The following is a 16,010-nucleotide window of genomic DNA, read 5'->3' on the forward strand; positions in this document are numbered from 1 at the left end:
GTGACCTTTTGTACTTTTGATTGCTTGAAATAAAATATTTGTCCTCAGAGGCCTTCCGATTGCCTTTTATATCGCTGATGACAGTCCTGAAGCCTTTTCCAAACAAGTCATACTGGCTGCTCAAATGATTTAATAGCTTTGTGTCACAGGATTTTGTCATTTGACCTCGGTCTAAAACCTGTCTAACTCCCTAGCCACTTTTACATAATGGAAAAACCTTTTGACTGTTCTAAATGAGAAAAATTAAAATGAAGTCTACTTCTTTCTCCCTCATCACGCCCAACTGGCATCTCCAAATAGAAGCCTCTGTTCAGAGTACAGGCTCCAGTAAACCAATCAGCAAGCCACGTCTGCCACCCTAGGGCCATGTCAACACCACAGAGTAGGACACATCACATCAACAGGTTAAGGAGGTGTGTCCTCCACATCGATCAGAACACAAGACAGGGAGGGAGGGAGCTGCAGACAGACATGCTAGCTACCCTCCTCTTTTTGTGTTGCCGTCGGCTACTCATGTAGAAAATGGCTGCTGCAGTTACAGCAGAAAGATCCCATTACTAATCTCTACCTGTAAAACAAGGGTCTTTCTTTCAGATGATCTGCTCTACCACATAGACAAAAAACAGACTTTTAAGATACATACATGAAGGTAAAGTGCTCCAGGCCAAATACGTTTTGCACCTACACTATGTATACAAAAGTATGTGGACACTCCTTCAAATGAGTGGATTTGGCTATTTCAGCCACACCCATTGCTGACAGGTATATAAAATTGAGCACAAAGCCATGCAATCTCCACAGACAAACATTGGCTGTATTTGCACTCACTGTATATAGACTTTTTGTTTTCTTTTGTTCTACTGTATTATTGACTGTATGTTTTGTTTATTCCATGTGTAACTCTTGTGTTGTTGTATGTGTCGAATTGCTATGCTTTATCTTGGCCAGGTCACAGTTGCAAATGAGAACTTGTTCTCAACTGGCCTACCTGGTTAAATAAAGGTGAAATAAATCAAAATAAAAATGGCCCATACCGAAAAGCTCAGTGACTTTCAACTTGGCACAGTCATTGGATGCCACCTTTCCAACAAGTCTGTTCATAACATTTCTGCTCTGCTAGAGCTGCCCCGGTCAACTGTAAGTGCTGTTATTGTGAAGTGGAATTGGTAGGCCTCACAAGCTCACAGAACGGGACCGCCGTGCTAAAGCGAGTAGCGAGTTAAAATCCTCTGTCATTGGTTGCCTCTGGAAGCAATTTCAGCACAATAACTGTTAGTCGGGAGCTTCATGAAATGGGTTTCCATGGCCGAGTAGCCGCACACAAGCCTAAGATCACCACGTGCAATGCCACGCGTCTACGAGCAGGTCTCCACATACTTTTGGTCATGTGGTGTATACAAGATGAACCATAGGATGGCTGGGGGTTTTCTGTCCTCAGGCAGTTGGTTCTAAGCACAGCTGTATGTTAAACAGTGCTAGCGTACACGGTGCAAGAGCTTCCCCGTTGGTTCTAAGCATAGCTTTATGTTAAACAGTGCTAGCGTTGGTTCTAAGCGTAGCTTTATGTTAAAGTAAGTGCTGCAGTGTTAGCCTATATGCTTTTCATACTATATTCCCCTGTATTGTGCCTCTCCTCCTCTAACCGCTTGTCATCAGCCACAGACAGACCAGCTGACTGGCATTCAGCACTGAAGGATGTGGCTTTTGCAGTCTGTCCAAAGTCAACAGTCGTGTCCACATACGCCCACTGTACGCCATTGAACATCCACTATACAAAGCTAGCTAGCTAGCCGCTACAAAGACTACAATTGGTAGCTCCGGACACGTCGCGTGTATTTGGGAATTGTTTTATTTTTGCGTGTGACTAAGTAAACTATGCATTCTTCTTACCCATGACATCTATGTTTCCCACATGCATTTTCCATCTTCAGTGTTTATTTCTATATGAAAAGATCCTGCCACTGAAGGAGAGAGATGGGTTATTTGGACTAGTCCGTACCTTTCTGTCCCCCTATCTGTTATTCCTGCTGCATGTGATAAGGTGGATATGATGTGGACCTGTGAGGAAAACAACAGACGGTAGGCAGACAGCTCCAGCAGTACAGTGCTTTGGACCGGCCCACGGGTAACCTAGAAATAAGGAAACAGGAAACATAGTCATCCTCCAATCTTACCCTCTTCCTCTCAGGCTTCTTCCTCTCTTGCTATGTGCAGCTGGCTGTCACACTGGACCATGCGCTGGTTGAAGCGGAATGACAGGTAGTCATGTGTTTACACTGGGGTCCCTCAATATAACAGACCTGTCAGAGATCTGCACACAGCCTGGTTGTAACTCTAGGCTGGGGGCTCTATCAATTTGAAGAGTTCTTAGTATAAAGAGGTCTCTAAAAAAAATAATCATTCGTTATAATACACACCGATGCAAGAAGACACACACACACACACACACACACACACATACACACACACACACACGTGCAATACACTGTAATTAAATAAGGCAGGGTAATTATTGTTTTAGCAGAGTTTGTTTTTATGTATTCAGTCGAGTATTCCGCCCTACATTATGGGTTGATAGTGCTATAATAAAACACAGCCTCTTCCTACTGTAATAAACAGGTGCTGATACCTACCTGGAAAATGTGTTAGCTGTGGGGGGCAGTTAGTGGTAGTGTGGGGGGGGGGGGGGGGGGGGGGGGTTAAAAAATATGTATAAGTACTGAAAAGCTTGGTTCTGGTGACTTTTTAAAATGAAAAACTCAAATAAACCACCTAAAATATAATTTCCACCCCCAGAAATGAGCTCAATAACGTATCAGTAAAATTATTATAGTACACAGTCTGCAATTTAAGGTTGAGTGTTGCCGCTATCTAAAGAAACACAACAGAGACCTTTCTGAAATAAAAAAGTTTATCTTGACAAAATGAACAGAGGAACATTTGACTGAACATGAATTAGAGCCCATCACAAAAGGAGAGCTTTTCAGGTTCCGACAAAAACCTAGTTCTGACAGCCTTTGTCAGAGCACTTTATTCTTCTGGGCATTTGGAAAAAGATTTCCAACGCCCTCCTGTAATTGAGCTCCTTGATGGGGGGGGGGGGGGGGGGGGGGTGTTGATGGAGAGCCGGCTGGATGCTCTCCCTGCAGTCTGTTCCTCAAGTCTGTTTTGATCTGCAATAACAGAAAGAAAAATAAGAGAAGGGAGAGGGACAAAGAGAGTCGATCTACTTTCACATTTAAATGTTCTTACTCGTTTCATTGCAGAGAAGTCCCTCTCACAATTAACAGAATACACTGGTATAGTCAGGAGTAGTCTGCCCCCATTGCCGTCAGCTGGTCCAACCCCTAAAATACAGGTGTTTCAACCCCTGAACTACAGGTGTTTATCCTCTCACTAGAGAACGCAGCCTGAGGTCCCAACACACCCCAGAATCTCCAGGGGTTGGAACCTCCGGTCTAGGCTGTCCTGGAGCCCAACAAGATGACCTAATTAGTTAATCCAACACACATGATGTAACATTGGTTTCATCACAGCATTTGAAAACACACCTCCTCTCTGAACCAAGCCCAGAACTGCTCCCTGGTCTTGGTCGTCTCCACCTGGTCTCGCTCTCCTCCGCCTCCTTGATGTTGAATGCTCCCAGACCCATTGGGTCGAGGTCCTGGTGGAGTTGGCTCAGAAATAAACACATAATCCTGTAGACTAGTACAGGCTAAATATGCACCATTTTTTTTGTTAGCCCTTAGCTAGCTAACGTTAGTCAAACAAACAAGCTAACGTACCTTTCTTGCAATTTCTCATGCAGGAGCACTCTGAAGTGAATTGTGTTTCGCGCCGCAGAGCGTCTGTATCGAGCACTGGTCACAGGCACGCTGTGTTTCTTGGGTTGCAGGCTGCCTGCCACAGCTCACAGAGCTAAATAACCTTCAGAACTGTTGAACTCAGAATGGATGATCTATTTACTAAGAAAAGAGAATGTGTATTACAGAACTTTATTGAAACTATGTTTGGTAGAAATATATATTGTTACTTTTGGTGTAGCAGGAATGATTCTGCCGTAAATGAACGCAGAGGAAACTCTGCAGTAGAGTATCGCAATATAATCTTTGCCGATTGCATTTGTGAAATGCAACCAATAAAACCCATACTTTTTTTTAGCTAGCGCTAGTCGGTTATAACGATAGGTTATCCTCCGTCTTCTTTTGAAATGTTTTAAAGAGTGTGCCAACATGTTTTGAGCACTTTTACCCCGACATTGATTTCCTCACGCTCTCTCTTGTCTTTCTGCCGCATATACAGAACAATATGTTTGGAACATCGAATCACAATCAAATCGCAGTACTGAATTGCAATACATATACAGTATAATCGCAATACATTTCGTATCGGCACCTATGTATTGTGATAATATCGTATCATGAGGTCCCTGGCATTTCCCAGCCCTAGTTTAGAGAGTAGTTCATTTCCTTCGCCATTCTGATGCAAGCTCTAAAGATGTAAACTGAGTTAAACCAATCCAAGTATGTGGCTCAAATGTACAGTATGACTGTATTTCCACCCGTCTTGTCTTTTTCCAGGGTGAGTGTCTTCTGACGGTGCAGCTTGGTGATGAAGATCATTTGGAGGATGAGGAGGGTGTAGAGTTCTACCTGCTGTTTGCTGGCACCAACCAGAGGCACCTGACCAGCACCTTGAGGATCAGCCATGTCACCCTGCAGGCCGTGTGCCCAGGTAAGTCCCACAATGCACCGCAGGGCGTAAAGGTCCCAAACATTCCATTGAACAGGCCAATGGAAAGTACAGGAGTACTGCCACACTGCAGGCCGTCTGTCTCCACAACACTTTGAGTCGTATTGCATCCGTTGCCACACTGTACACCACACATGGCTACTCACGCTCACGCAATCCCACACACCTGCAGCCCAAGGACTTACCATACCACCGGGAGTCCTGGGAATATGGCCGGCATTTCTCAAAGTGTTCCAGATTGAAACTAGACTAATAATTCACTCTGAGACAGTCAAACACACACTGCACTTATAGCTAGAGACCTCTAATTGCTGTTGATGTTCGGAGACATTCCATCTTAATGTAACGGATGTCGGAAGTGGAGGAAAACCTGACAAGGCTTTAGAGAAGTAAACACCGATATATTCAGCTCCTGAAAGCCTTGCCCCGAGCGTGTGTGCATATTGACCCTAGGTACCTGTATAAGGACATGTATTTCCACTCCTTTCCCTTAGTATTAAACAGAATGGAATAACTCAATCCTTATCTCTAAAATCCCTTTTCCCAAAGTAGTAAACACACCATAGCCTAATAAATACCTCCACAAGCCTTGCTGTCATCAGTCAGCCTTACAGTGTGTGTCCGCGTGCCAATCCAGTAAACCATTTCCCCCCCAATGTCAGGATACCTTATCTAGCCTATCAACAATACGCTTCATCCCTGCTGTCGCAGCGCTAAATCAGGTAGAACTGGATGTGCTGCAGACTGTTTAAAGTATTCCCTCTGTGTGGTTTAGTGGCTACGATGTCATCTACATAATATGAAATGACCTCACAGCGTAGCTACGGTACATTTCTTCGTCCTGTGGAAAGAGCCACAGCAGCAGCAACCGTGTCGTTGGCCTGTCGATATACACAACACTCCACGGCTCAGTGCGGTGCCAGGCAATCGGGGAAGACACGGGGTGAAAGTGAAATAAACGTCTGTGTGCTCTGACAGATGGGTGGCTCGTTGACGGAGAGAGTCCTAGTGAGGCCGGAGGAGGGGAGAACAGAGCGGGGTGGAAGATTCCAGTCGAATGGCTCCATGTGCGTCCCAAATGGCACCCTATTCTCTATTTACAGCGGTGCACTACTTTTTTACCACGGCCCACAGTATCGGCAGTACGGTGCTGTTTGGGACAATCTGACTGTAACACATGCCACTGTGCAGCAGCAGCTCATTGGCACGGCCTGTGTAATCAATCCAGTGTAAGAACACTTAAAGGATTTTGGCCAGTGCATCAAAACCTTCAAATGAAGAAGAGCTTCAGAAAGCTCTGTCATCCTCCTCAGGTGCACTTCTGTCTCCCTCACAGAGCTCTGCCGCCGCCGGTGGTCCCGGCTCTTGTTATCGTGAAACTGATGGTTGCTAGGACGTTTTTATCAACAGGATTTAAACATTGACATTTTGTTTTTTTAACCCCACGGGACAGTCAGACGAGAGATGAGGTTTTAAACAGCATTCTGGTGCTGGACGGTGGTACTGGTTGTGTGTTTGTCTGTGTGGCAGAGCCGTTTGGATGAACCAAATCTTTTATAGTTACACGCACGCTCACGCACAGACATTCACACGCACACATACACGCGCCCGCACACACCACTCTTCATGGGCAAATAGAGACATTTTACATGGGTTTTCAGCTAAGGATGTGTGCTTTTTGCTTACACTGAGATGGGACGAGCCTCTTGGCAGCTGACACAGGAATGTCGTCTTTGTTTATGACTGCTTCTCTTCTACATGTACACCACTCTCCCAGTCCTTGGAAATACATTGTTCACAATGTGAGAACTTTGCTCCATAATTATATCTGTCTCAGTCTGGTCATTGGTAGTAAACCATGTTTTCATCCACGGGGTGTTTGTCTAGGCAGCCTTAACCAGAAGATGTCCGAGAGATAAATCCCAAATATATTTTTGTCCGACAGAAAAGTTGTTTTTATATTTAACCCCGGCTTCAGTTATCACCCTGATCACCAGGTCCATGTAAAAACATGGCCGACATGTGGCATATTGATGATGTCGTGATGGCTGCCCCAGCTCGGATTTATCTGTGTTTGTGTTGTGTGTATGGACGTCAGCAGAGCCATGAATAGGAGTGGGTTGGCCTCCTGAATGTTTGCGTGCTGTCCCCCCCAGTCCCCTCAGACCTGTGTCATGACTAATATGAGCTGTCAATAAAAATATGGCTCTCACATGGCCTTTTGCTGTGGAGTCGTTTTCAGAACAGGGAGGGACATAGTAAAGGAACAGAACAGTACATCATGTCACTAGGCCATGTCTTAACCCTTTACACTCGTGGGAATTGGCCTATGTGGATAGGGCTCCATGGAAATGTTTCTTACAGAAGAAATATGAAAAGCATAACATTGATAGCAATTGAACGTTTTGGGGGAAATGATTAGACCAAAGTTGAGGACACAACAGTTCACCTGACAAAACTGAATCCAAACATTACACTGTTAATTTTACATTTACTGTACTTGTCGCCACATTCTGAAAATACTCTGGATACATTCAGTACCACGATACCACTATTCCTGGGAAATGTGGGGTCAGCTAAACATAAGACCAAGAAATGCTAAGGGTTTGAGTGAGAGGACTGACTGGTGTCACCACGTGGCTACACAGGCGCACACCTCTCCAAAGTGTGCACGGTTCCTAAGTCATTTCAATGCACTTTTGTGACTCAAAATAGAGTCTTCAACGACAGTATAAGGTGCTACAGTATATACTTCAACCACAGTATATTTTTTAGCTCTCCTAGCTGTGCCATTGAGGAACTAGAGCAAGCACACTTGCCACTGTTTTGTTTGGAACACAGCCCTGCATCACACAATCACTGTTGTTTACACAATCCCCCAAGAAACGTCCCATTATAAATGTTCTATTGCCGACATGACTAGCTAAGTTCTGAAATACAATATTACAGTGTTAGGCCTTCACAGGGCAACTCAGAGAAACAGATCGTACTGTTGGTGCGCATGGAAAGGAGTGGTGTGCATTCAGGTGGTTGTTTTCTTCACATAGAGACAACCATAGGCTCATTATGTTCAGGACAAGCCGGGGTATGACGCCATGTCATCTTGTAACTGTACATCAAACACTGATCATAAACGTCGACACTGTATATGACATGGGTTTTATGATATGTAAATGTGAAGTGTATGACATCAAAGCAGTATGTATTATAATCCTCAGCATCTCATCTTTCAGAATACATCGAGTGCTCTTAATTTACAGCATTTCCCTTCACTCAGACAACAAAACATTTGCAAAAGTTGCCCAATTACCAGGAGGGATTTTCAAGCCGTATACGGGTACGAGAGTGAAGGGCTAGACACTTTTCATAGATGCCAACAGGTTTTGATGGTTATCACCCCTGTTTGCAACACCTGTAGCTAATGGATATTCCTCTGATTGTGAGACTAGCATATTTACCTGTTGGTTCACAGGCTTCTACAATAATACACCTTTAAATAGAATTAAAATGGCCTGTTTAACGGTCCACTGTTTAAAGGTCTGAAACCTGTTGACACCAGCCAAGTTATTTGGGCAAGCTAAGGCTCAACTCAGCTGTATAGGCCGATACACGCTGTAAACTCACTCTGTAAACTCACGCTGTAAACTCACACTGTAAAGTATTTTGGCATGTCTGAAGCATGTGTCTGTACAGTAACAGACAGGTCCCATGCCTTTATGTAAGAAGTAAACTAACCCCTTCTCTTCCGTCTCTTTCCTAGCCCATGACTGCTCTGAGTCGGTGCAGGTCACGCTGTGCTCGGCGCGGCCCGGCGGCTCCGTGGACCCCGTGGCTGAGGAGCGCTTCCAGTTCGTCCAGGACCTGGCCTTCGACATGGCCCAGTTCCTGGTGAGCGCTGCGGGGCAGGCCGACGGTCTGGAGGGGGCGCTGCTGCTGGACGAGTGCCAGATCCCGCTGCAGGAGTGTGAGCGGCTGGACGACAGCCTCTCCCTGGCCCTTAGACACCTGGCCCTGCCCCAGGGGTGGAGCGTCCTGGGTACACACGTGGGCACACCACCAGGTACCAACCTGGACAACAGCATAGGTGAGTAGGGATAGGGTCTCCGCAGACCTATTTTTGAGTGCTTCTCACGGTGTGGTCTGCTTTATTCCCTCTTAATGTGCCTGTAGATTTCATACAGTATGTGCTGCCGTGTTCGGTTCACGCCTCGGTGAGGTAATTAAGTAGACTGAGAAACATTTGTTCCCTTCCTCCCGAAGTGAGAGATGATTTGGCCGGGTTCCCGTTCTACTGAATGAGTAGTGGAGCGCGCCCACCGGGTGGTTCACTAACGATACTTTAGCTCCGCCTCCCGGGCATGCATAAAATCTGCTCCAGCCACTCACGGCCTCCGGAGAAAGAGCCGGTCGTGGTAACGACCAATCAGAGGTCACTTTGTTGCCTTGTGTTTTTTTTGGAGGGGGGGCTTTGACATTTCAATCCCACTGCAGTGATTCTGTTAATTGGCACACAGGAATCCTGACAGTGAGAGGAGTGAGAGTCTGACCAGAGAGGACTGCCCTAGTGAGGAGAGGAAGGGCTCTATCTGAGAGAGGGAGGTTGCCATCATGCCCCAGTGTCCCCTGGGATAGCTCCAGTCCTCCCTCCTGATGTTTTTGGCTGGGCTCTCCGGCTGAGTTCAGATCCACTTTATTTCCTCCTCTGTGTTTCTGTTTTCTGCTCCTATTGGGTCGTCATAAGTCAGGAACGCAATGTCAGATATGCTAAAAACAAACATTCCCACCCAATGAAGAAGTGGGCAGTAACCAACAGTGTTTATTTGGTCTATTAACCAGAGCCTGGGACTTGTTCTGGAGCTCAAAGGGGATTGTTGGGATACATGTCGGGGGCTCTGGTCACAGCTGACTGATGCTTGTTACATTTGGAGCCTGTACGCCTGTTCTTGTCAGTAGAGTGTTAGTGTGCTTTCTCCTCTTTTTCTCTCCCCCCTCTCTCTCTTTCTACCTCTCTCTCTCACACTCTCTCTCTCTCGCTCTCACACTCTCTCTCTCTCGCTCTCACACTCTCTCACACTCTCTCTCGCTCTCTCACTCTCTCTCTCTCTCTACCTCTCTCTCTCACACTCTCTCACACTCTCTCTCGCTCTCTCTCTCACACTTTCTCTCTCTCACTTTCTCTCTCTCTCACACTTTCTCTCTCTCTCTCTCTACCTCTCTCTCTCTCTACCTCTCTCGCTACCTCTCTCTCTCTCGCTCTCTCTCTGCACCGGGAATTAAAGACTGTATGAATTAAGTTTCATACAGTCACTTGAAAGATCGGTTGGAATGTATGGCCCTATAGAGCCATTTAATAGTACAAGACCCAACATGAAAACTATAGGCTCCTGCAGGTCATTTGGAACACCAAATTGAGTGTTGTTGAAACATACGGTCTCATTCCAACTCACTGAAATCTAGAGCCCACATGCTTTTTATGCATGTCTGCGTCTAGGCGTCTACTGTCTTTGTATTTTGCTTTGACTGATGACAGATTGTCATACTAACAGAATGTGTTTAATGCTTTAATGTTAGTTACACATCGTGCATGCTGTCAGAATGTGGAGGATGGAGGCCATGCTGAGCCACTGATGGCTGTTATGGCTAGCAGATGTCCTGTTGTGATGTTACCATGTGCCTCTGTCAGGCATAGATAAGAAGAACACAAAAAATGCTGAGAGCTTAAAGACTGAGAGTGCCCCTCCTCCAGGCTTTATTTTTTTTTATCCCATCAGCCTCTTTAAAGGACTACTTGATCTTGGCCTCTCAGTGAAAGATATATCCTATTAAACCTTTTGGGATCTGAATGACGTCTGTCCCTTTTTGCTCAGGGATTGAGCTTGTAAGAGCTCAGTGATTTGGCAGGGATATCTGCCCAGCAACAATGTACAGAACTAGTCAACAATGTATGGCGACCTAGAAACACCTGTCAGATGGTTTATATGTTTCAAGTGGTTCTGGGCCTGACGTGCACTCAGACGAAAGCACTGCAGTCCTTTATGAGGTGGGACATGTGACTCTGCCTATTTCCTCTGTGCTTTGCATCTCCTCCGGTTCCACTGTGACCAGAGGCCCCTGATAATATTTGATTCCAAAACTCTCTGATGTTTGAAAAAGGAAAAGAATAGATGATCCTGCAGCCAGGTTAAATTCCTCTCCCCAACGGTTGAGTGGGCCAGCTGTGTAATGCCTTCTCCAGCCTTGGCATTTCCTGAAGCTGGTCCCGGGTACCTGGACGACAGGCGGTGAGCCCTGGAACTACTACTCTCTCTCTACTGGCTCTGCTGACACTGCCCGGCCCCAGTGCCCAGCCCCAGCCAACAACTCATTCTGGTTGAAATAAAGCACAGAGGGCCATTATTATCATGAAAAAAATGCAGTAAAACTCCTAAAGGCATATTTTATCCCTTGTCACATCGACTGCCAACACTCTAAATGCCAACAGAGGATCTGCTAGCATTCCAGAGCTTCGCGTAGCAGTTATACTGAGGGTTTGTGGGAGAGAAGCAGCCATGAGAATCCAGCGCTGGTGGAAAATCTGATTTGTTAGGGTCTCTCCCTCCTCCTGTAAGTGGCTGGAGTGAATACGCTGAGTCCTACCATAGAATGTGGCTGACGGAGAGGAAATGGCGGCCCATGCTCATATTGTCTCCGTGTTTCTGCAAATCAGATGCACTGAACTGAGTCTAGTAGAGGTCAGGACAAGGGTTGATTTTCCTTTTCACATTGGATAGTTTCCCATCAATGTTACAAACCAGCTAACCTGCCATTTGTTTTGTATTGTATTGAGTATCTGTCCGTGTGATGCAATAGAGTACGTGTTTCTTCTTTTACTTGCCTTTTCTCTGACAGCATTTCACTACTCTGGTCTGCTCTGATGTGCAGCAGTCGTTCAAATGATCTGCTTCAAACGTAGACTCCTGGTGTCAGACCTGGTGCAAACGGTGTTAAATTAGTACCCTCAGCTCCGCTACGACCTAATCCCCAACTCCTCAGCACCGGATTACGTTTCTAGTAGGACTCCTTTTTGTGCAACACCTCTTTTTATGGGGGCTCCAAATTGGTTTGTTGAATTCCCAGTGGGCCGTTGAAACCAGGGCAGTCTCTTTCCCAGACTCTCATTAACCAAAGTAGAACAATCCTCCCACTGTGTGTCCTCGTACTGCTGGGATAGTAATGGCGACCGCCCGGTCGGCGAGGCTCTCTGCTCTCAGAATAGAGCCACCTGTAACATTGCAGATAATCTCCTAATACACCATTGTGAGTAGTCTTGCGTTGGGAGAAAGTCTCCATAAGACTTAATTACCCACACTGAAATGGGACTGAAGCTGTATGGTTTGTAGTAAAAGACACACCTCCGTGTCAGGCCTTCCGGCTGGTTCAGTGTGTATTGAAGCAGAGGCTCAGCAGTCTGACCAGTGGGAGGGGTGAGAGGGGAAAAGGGGCGGGGTTATTAGACACATGACTCAGACAGGATGGTGGGTCACACAGGTTAGGAGGGCGGGACTCTGACAGGGCTGTCACTTCAGGCTTATAGCAAAGGTGGGAGGAGTTAGGGAGAGGGGAGAGAGGGAGGCGCTCGGCCCGTGCATGCCTGAAAATGCACTTAGGGATTTACACGTGAACATACTGCACTGCCAAACAGGTTACTGATCACACAGTGGCAGAGTAAACACGTCGGCTATTAAGCAGAAGCTGGAGTGTTGTTGGATGCCTGCTGGCAGCACATCGTTGCATGTGTGTCGTGTTCTAGTGTGAGGACTGGAACTGTTGACCGTCGCTGAGCCCAGTGTAACTCTCCCTCCCTGTGTGTCCCGTTCAGCTGAGCCCGGTCCACACGAGACCCTCCTGCACTTTGCGGCTCGGCGCGGTCTGCGGAAGGTGGCCTTGTTTCTGCTCCAGCAGCCAGGAGGAAGAGAGGCTCTCAGACTGCCCAACAAGCAGGGCTCCACACCAGTCAGCGTGGCAGAGAAGAGGGGCCACGGCCAGCTACAGCAGCTCTTCACTGGGTAAGTACTCACCTGCGTCCCATCCTATATACGTCACACAGGGCCTAAATATGAACAACCTATACTACAGTAGTGATAATCTTCAGATACACGATTGCTATGCTTCTATAGGAGTAAGCTAGCTAGCCAGTCATTTCTACTACCTCGGGTACGTGTGAAAGAAAAGCAGAACCTGTTAAAGAAACCGTGTCTTCATAATATATTCTGCTGTTTTCAGAATGTTGTCTGTGAATGAAATGCACAACCCTCTCCACAGCATTTAGTTGCTCTCAAGTCGTTAGGTAGCTCTTCGTCGCCCTTTTCGTTAACACATACTTTTGCATTCCTACAGATGAATAGGCAAGAATTTCAAGCGAGCTCATTAGGATCCAAACGAGCGAGAGGTGTCTTTATGTAACCGTGGGAATGGGAACAGCTCTGGTTAGTTAGGAGCTGGGGATGTTGAAATGTGTTTGGAGTGTTTGGGGAACACAGAGACAAGCAGACAGACCAAGGATGAACTCTGCAGCTTCGCTCCGAACTGCTGCTGTCAGCACAGAGTCCAACGCTGTATGCACTTTAAGTACGTCAAGCCAGACCAGTATTTGGTCGTCTTTGTGGGACAAAAATCACAAAATGTACCTAGCTGGCGCCTCAGGATGGCATACATTTGAGGTCCGTCTTTTTAATTTGTACTGTTTTAGAATCAGGAGGGGATGTTAACGTGCTGGACGACAGCTCGTACGCTACTCTGTGTTCTCACAGGCTGTACCAGCTGTATGGGATCGGTTACATGTGCTCACACATCTGAGCTATAAAATATCACAAGTAAAAAAATCGCCCAGCCAACATTTTGGTTTCAAAACTAGACCAATGTTAACTCGGCAGCCCCAGTAGGTTACATCCCCCAAACACAGATGACAGATTCACCACTGAAAAAGTTGTAGTGAAGATGGTGGGAAACAGTGGTTTCATGGAACTACTATAGAAACTGCATTTCCAGTTTATCTAATAGAGATAATTTGCTCCCGGCCACAGCCTCAACTAGCACCTCACCAAACCAGTTTGATTACCTGCTTTTACCATCAGTGTTGTCCGTGACACAGTGGTGATCTGTTCTCCAGCTGAGCACATACGGTTGACCTCATTACAGAGTTCACCAGAGGTCACTTATCTCTCTCTCTATGACATTGAGGTTCAGATGTCACCTAGTCCCAGACAGGGACGTGCTGGACCTGCGTGGACCAGTAGAGACCGGATCATAGGGACACTCTCAGGTCCCAACACCGCATGGTGTCTCTCTATCTGCGGCACACAGACTGCTTTGCTGTCCCCTGGGTCAACGGTCTCTGTCGGGTCTCTTTCGACCTGGTTTGGTGGAGGCTGTGAAACCCGATCACCGTAGGAGAGCGAGAGAGAGCAGCACTAGCGGGAGCTCCTCAGAGGCACTGTGTGTGTTACAGAGGAGAACAAAGCAACTGTTTTCACTAGACTAGACCAGGGATTTCTCCGTACCCACTCTTCTTGCGCTTCCTCATCTGCATGTAACAGTTACACCGGTCACATAGACACCAACCCATGTTCATCTCTCTGATGTTGCTTGGTGTTGTTGGGGAGGCTGTTGTTCGGTGTTGTTTTCGGGAGAGTTGTGGAAAGATTCCTGAAATGAGTTAAGCTGGGAGTGGAGAGATTGAGTCACCTGGCTTCTGACGTTAAATGCTCTGAGACAGGATTAGTTCAGGTCAGGGACAGCCGGCTGTTTATTTGGCACAGGAGAACAGTTAGGTGTCATGGCTGAATCCCAACAGCATAGTTGTGTACATTCCACCCGCTGGCTGTAGGAATAAGCTGGTTAGGTCATATACCATTAACAAAGGAATAAAAAAAACAACGTTTATAGTACAGTTGTCTTCATGGCAACTGTGTGTTGTTAAACGCTCTCTCCCCTGGCTCCCGAGATTGAGGCTGGGTCCTGGCTGCATTCGGGTTCCCTACTCAGGTCCCACAACGTGGCTCTGTTGTGTTCTTCCCCCGTGCCGTGTCCTGCCTTTCATTCCCCAGTGAATGATGTTAGGGGGTTGCCATGGAGACCCATTCAGCCCTGTGCTGGCACCGAGCGCCAAGAGGCAGGTGAGAGCAGCCTCTGATCTCATCGCTCCTGCAGACCAAGGCTCAAATACTATTTCCAACCATTGAGTTTTTGCTGTAGCCTGCTTAGAGTGGGATATGGAGCAGGGTTTTGGAACTATTCTATTGGTCCGTTAAGCCGGGCAAGCTCAATCAAGCATGGAATAAAGTATTGGAAATGATTTCAATTAATATTTGAACCCAGGTCTGCACTCCTGTCACCAGGGGCTGGAATCTTACTAATCCAATCCATTTACTGAATGACTCCCTCATGCCCTTTGTTTCCATCAGATTGTTTTGGTTTTGTGTCCTTCTCACCGGAGCTTACCAGTGGTGACATCATCACCCCTGAGTCGATTAGAGTCAGTTCCACTCATTGTGAGAGAGTAGAACAGATGACTCAACCCAGGCAGAGAGAGACTCACACCCAGAGTCAGCAGGACAATACACTACTAAAGTCCCTCCCAGGATTTAGCCATTACAAGAGGCGTTTAGAATAGGTCCATGCAGAAAACGTAATTTTAGCACGGCTATGTTTGATCTCTTTTCTTTGTTTTTTGTTCCTCTTTGTAACTCAGTAGAACTGGTTTCACTGGTGGAGGAGATTAGAAAGGGAGAAGTGGCGTTTACTTTTTCAATTCCACCGATATCATAGAACAATTAATTAAATACCAGTTCTGTGATTGAGATAGAAGTAACAATGAAGCTGACCAGTTTTGGTGGTGAGGTCGGCGGTGGAATGGTGAAAGGTTGGTCTCCGGTGCCTACCCTGGGAATGAACCTGTGGGTCACAATAGCTGTTATAATATGGGCGTAGGTAGTGCTGCTGAATGCTGAGTCAGTGCTGAGTGCTTTGGCTACCTCCGCTCTGACCAGGTGTGTTCTGTTTGTGTTGAGCAGGGTTGAGACCTCGCCGGACACCCGGATAAAGGCAGAGGAGAGGCAGTGTTACCCAGGAGGCCGAGCGCTGCAGCACCACCCTAGACTGAACACCTACACCCTGACGGTGGACACGGTGCCAGGGAAAACTCCGCCCAGCCTGCAGGGAGAGGTGGAGGAGCTACAGAAACTCATCCGCTCACACAGAGACAACAAGGTGAGCTATAG

General features: G+C 46.7%; 1 protein-coding gene across 30 annotated transcripts in view; it reads left to right on the forward strand.

Annotated features, from left to right (window-relative positions):
* Positions 1–16,010, forward strand: part of akap13 (A-kinase anchoring protein 13) — a 94,507-nt gene that overhangs the window by 28,467 nt on the left and 50,030 nt on the right. For all 30 annotated transcript variants that reach the window (XM_036953029.2, XM_036953038.2, XM_036953046.2 and 27 more), the window contains exons 3-6: positions 4,581–4,734; positions 8,513–8,836; positions 12,611–12,797; positions 15,804–15,999. In XM_036953029.2, the coding sequence (XP_036808924.2) occupies positions 4,581–4,734; positions 8,513–8,836; positions 12,611–12,797; positions 15,804–15,999 (861 nt within the window). The remainder of the gene's footprint in view (positions 1–4,580; positions 4,735–8,512; positions 8,837–12,610; positions 12,798–15,803; positions 16,000–16,010) is intronic.

Source organism: Oncorhynchus mykiss, chromosome 2 (assembly GCF_057628025.1).
Source record: "Oncorhynchus mykiss isolate SJ-2025 chromosome 2, ASM5762802v1, whole genome shotgun sequence".
In the NCBI taxonomy this organism is placed as follows: Eukaryota; Metazoa; Chordata; class Actinopteri; order Salmoniformes; family Salmonidae; genus Oncorhynchus; species Oncorhynchus mykiss.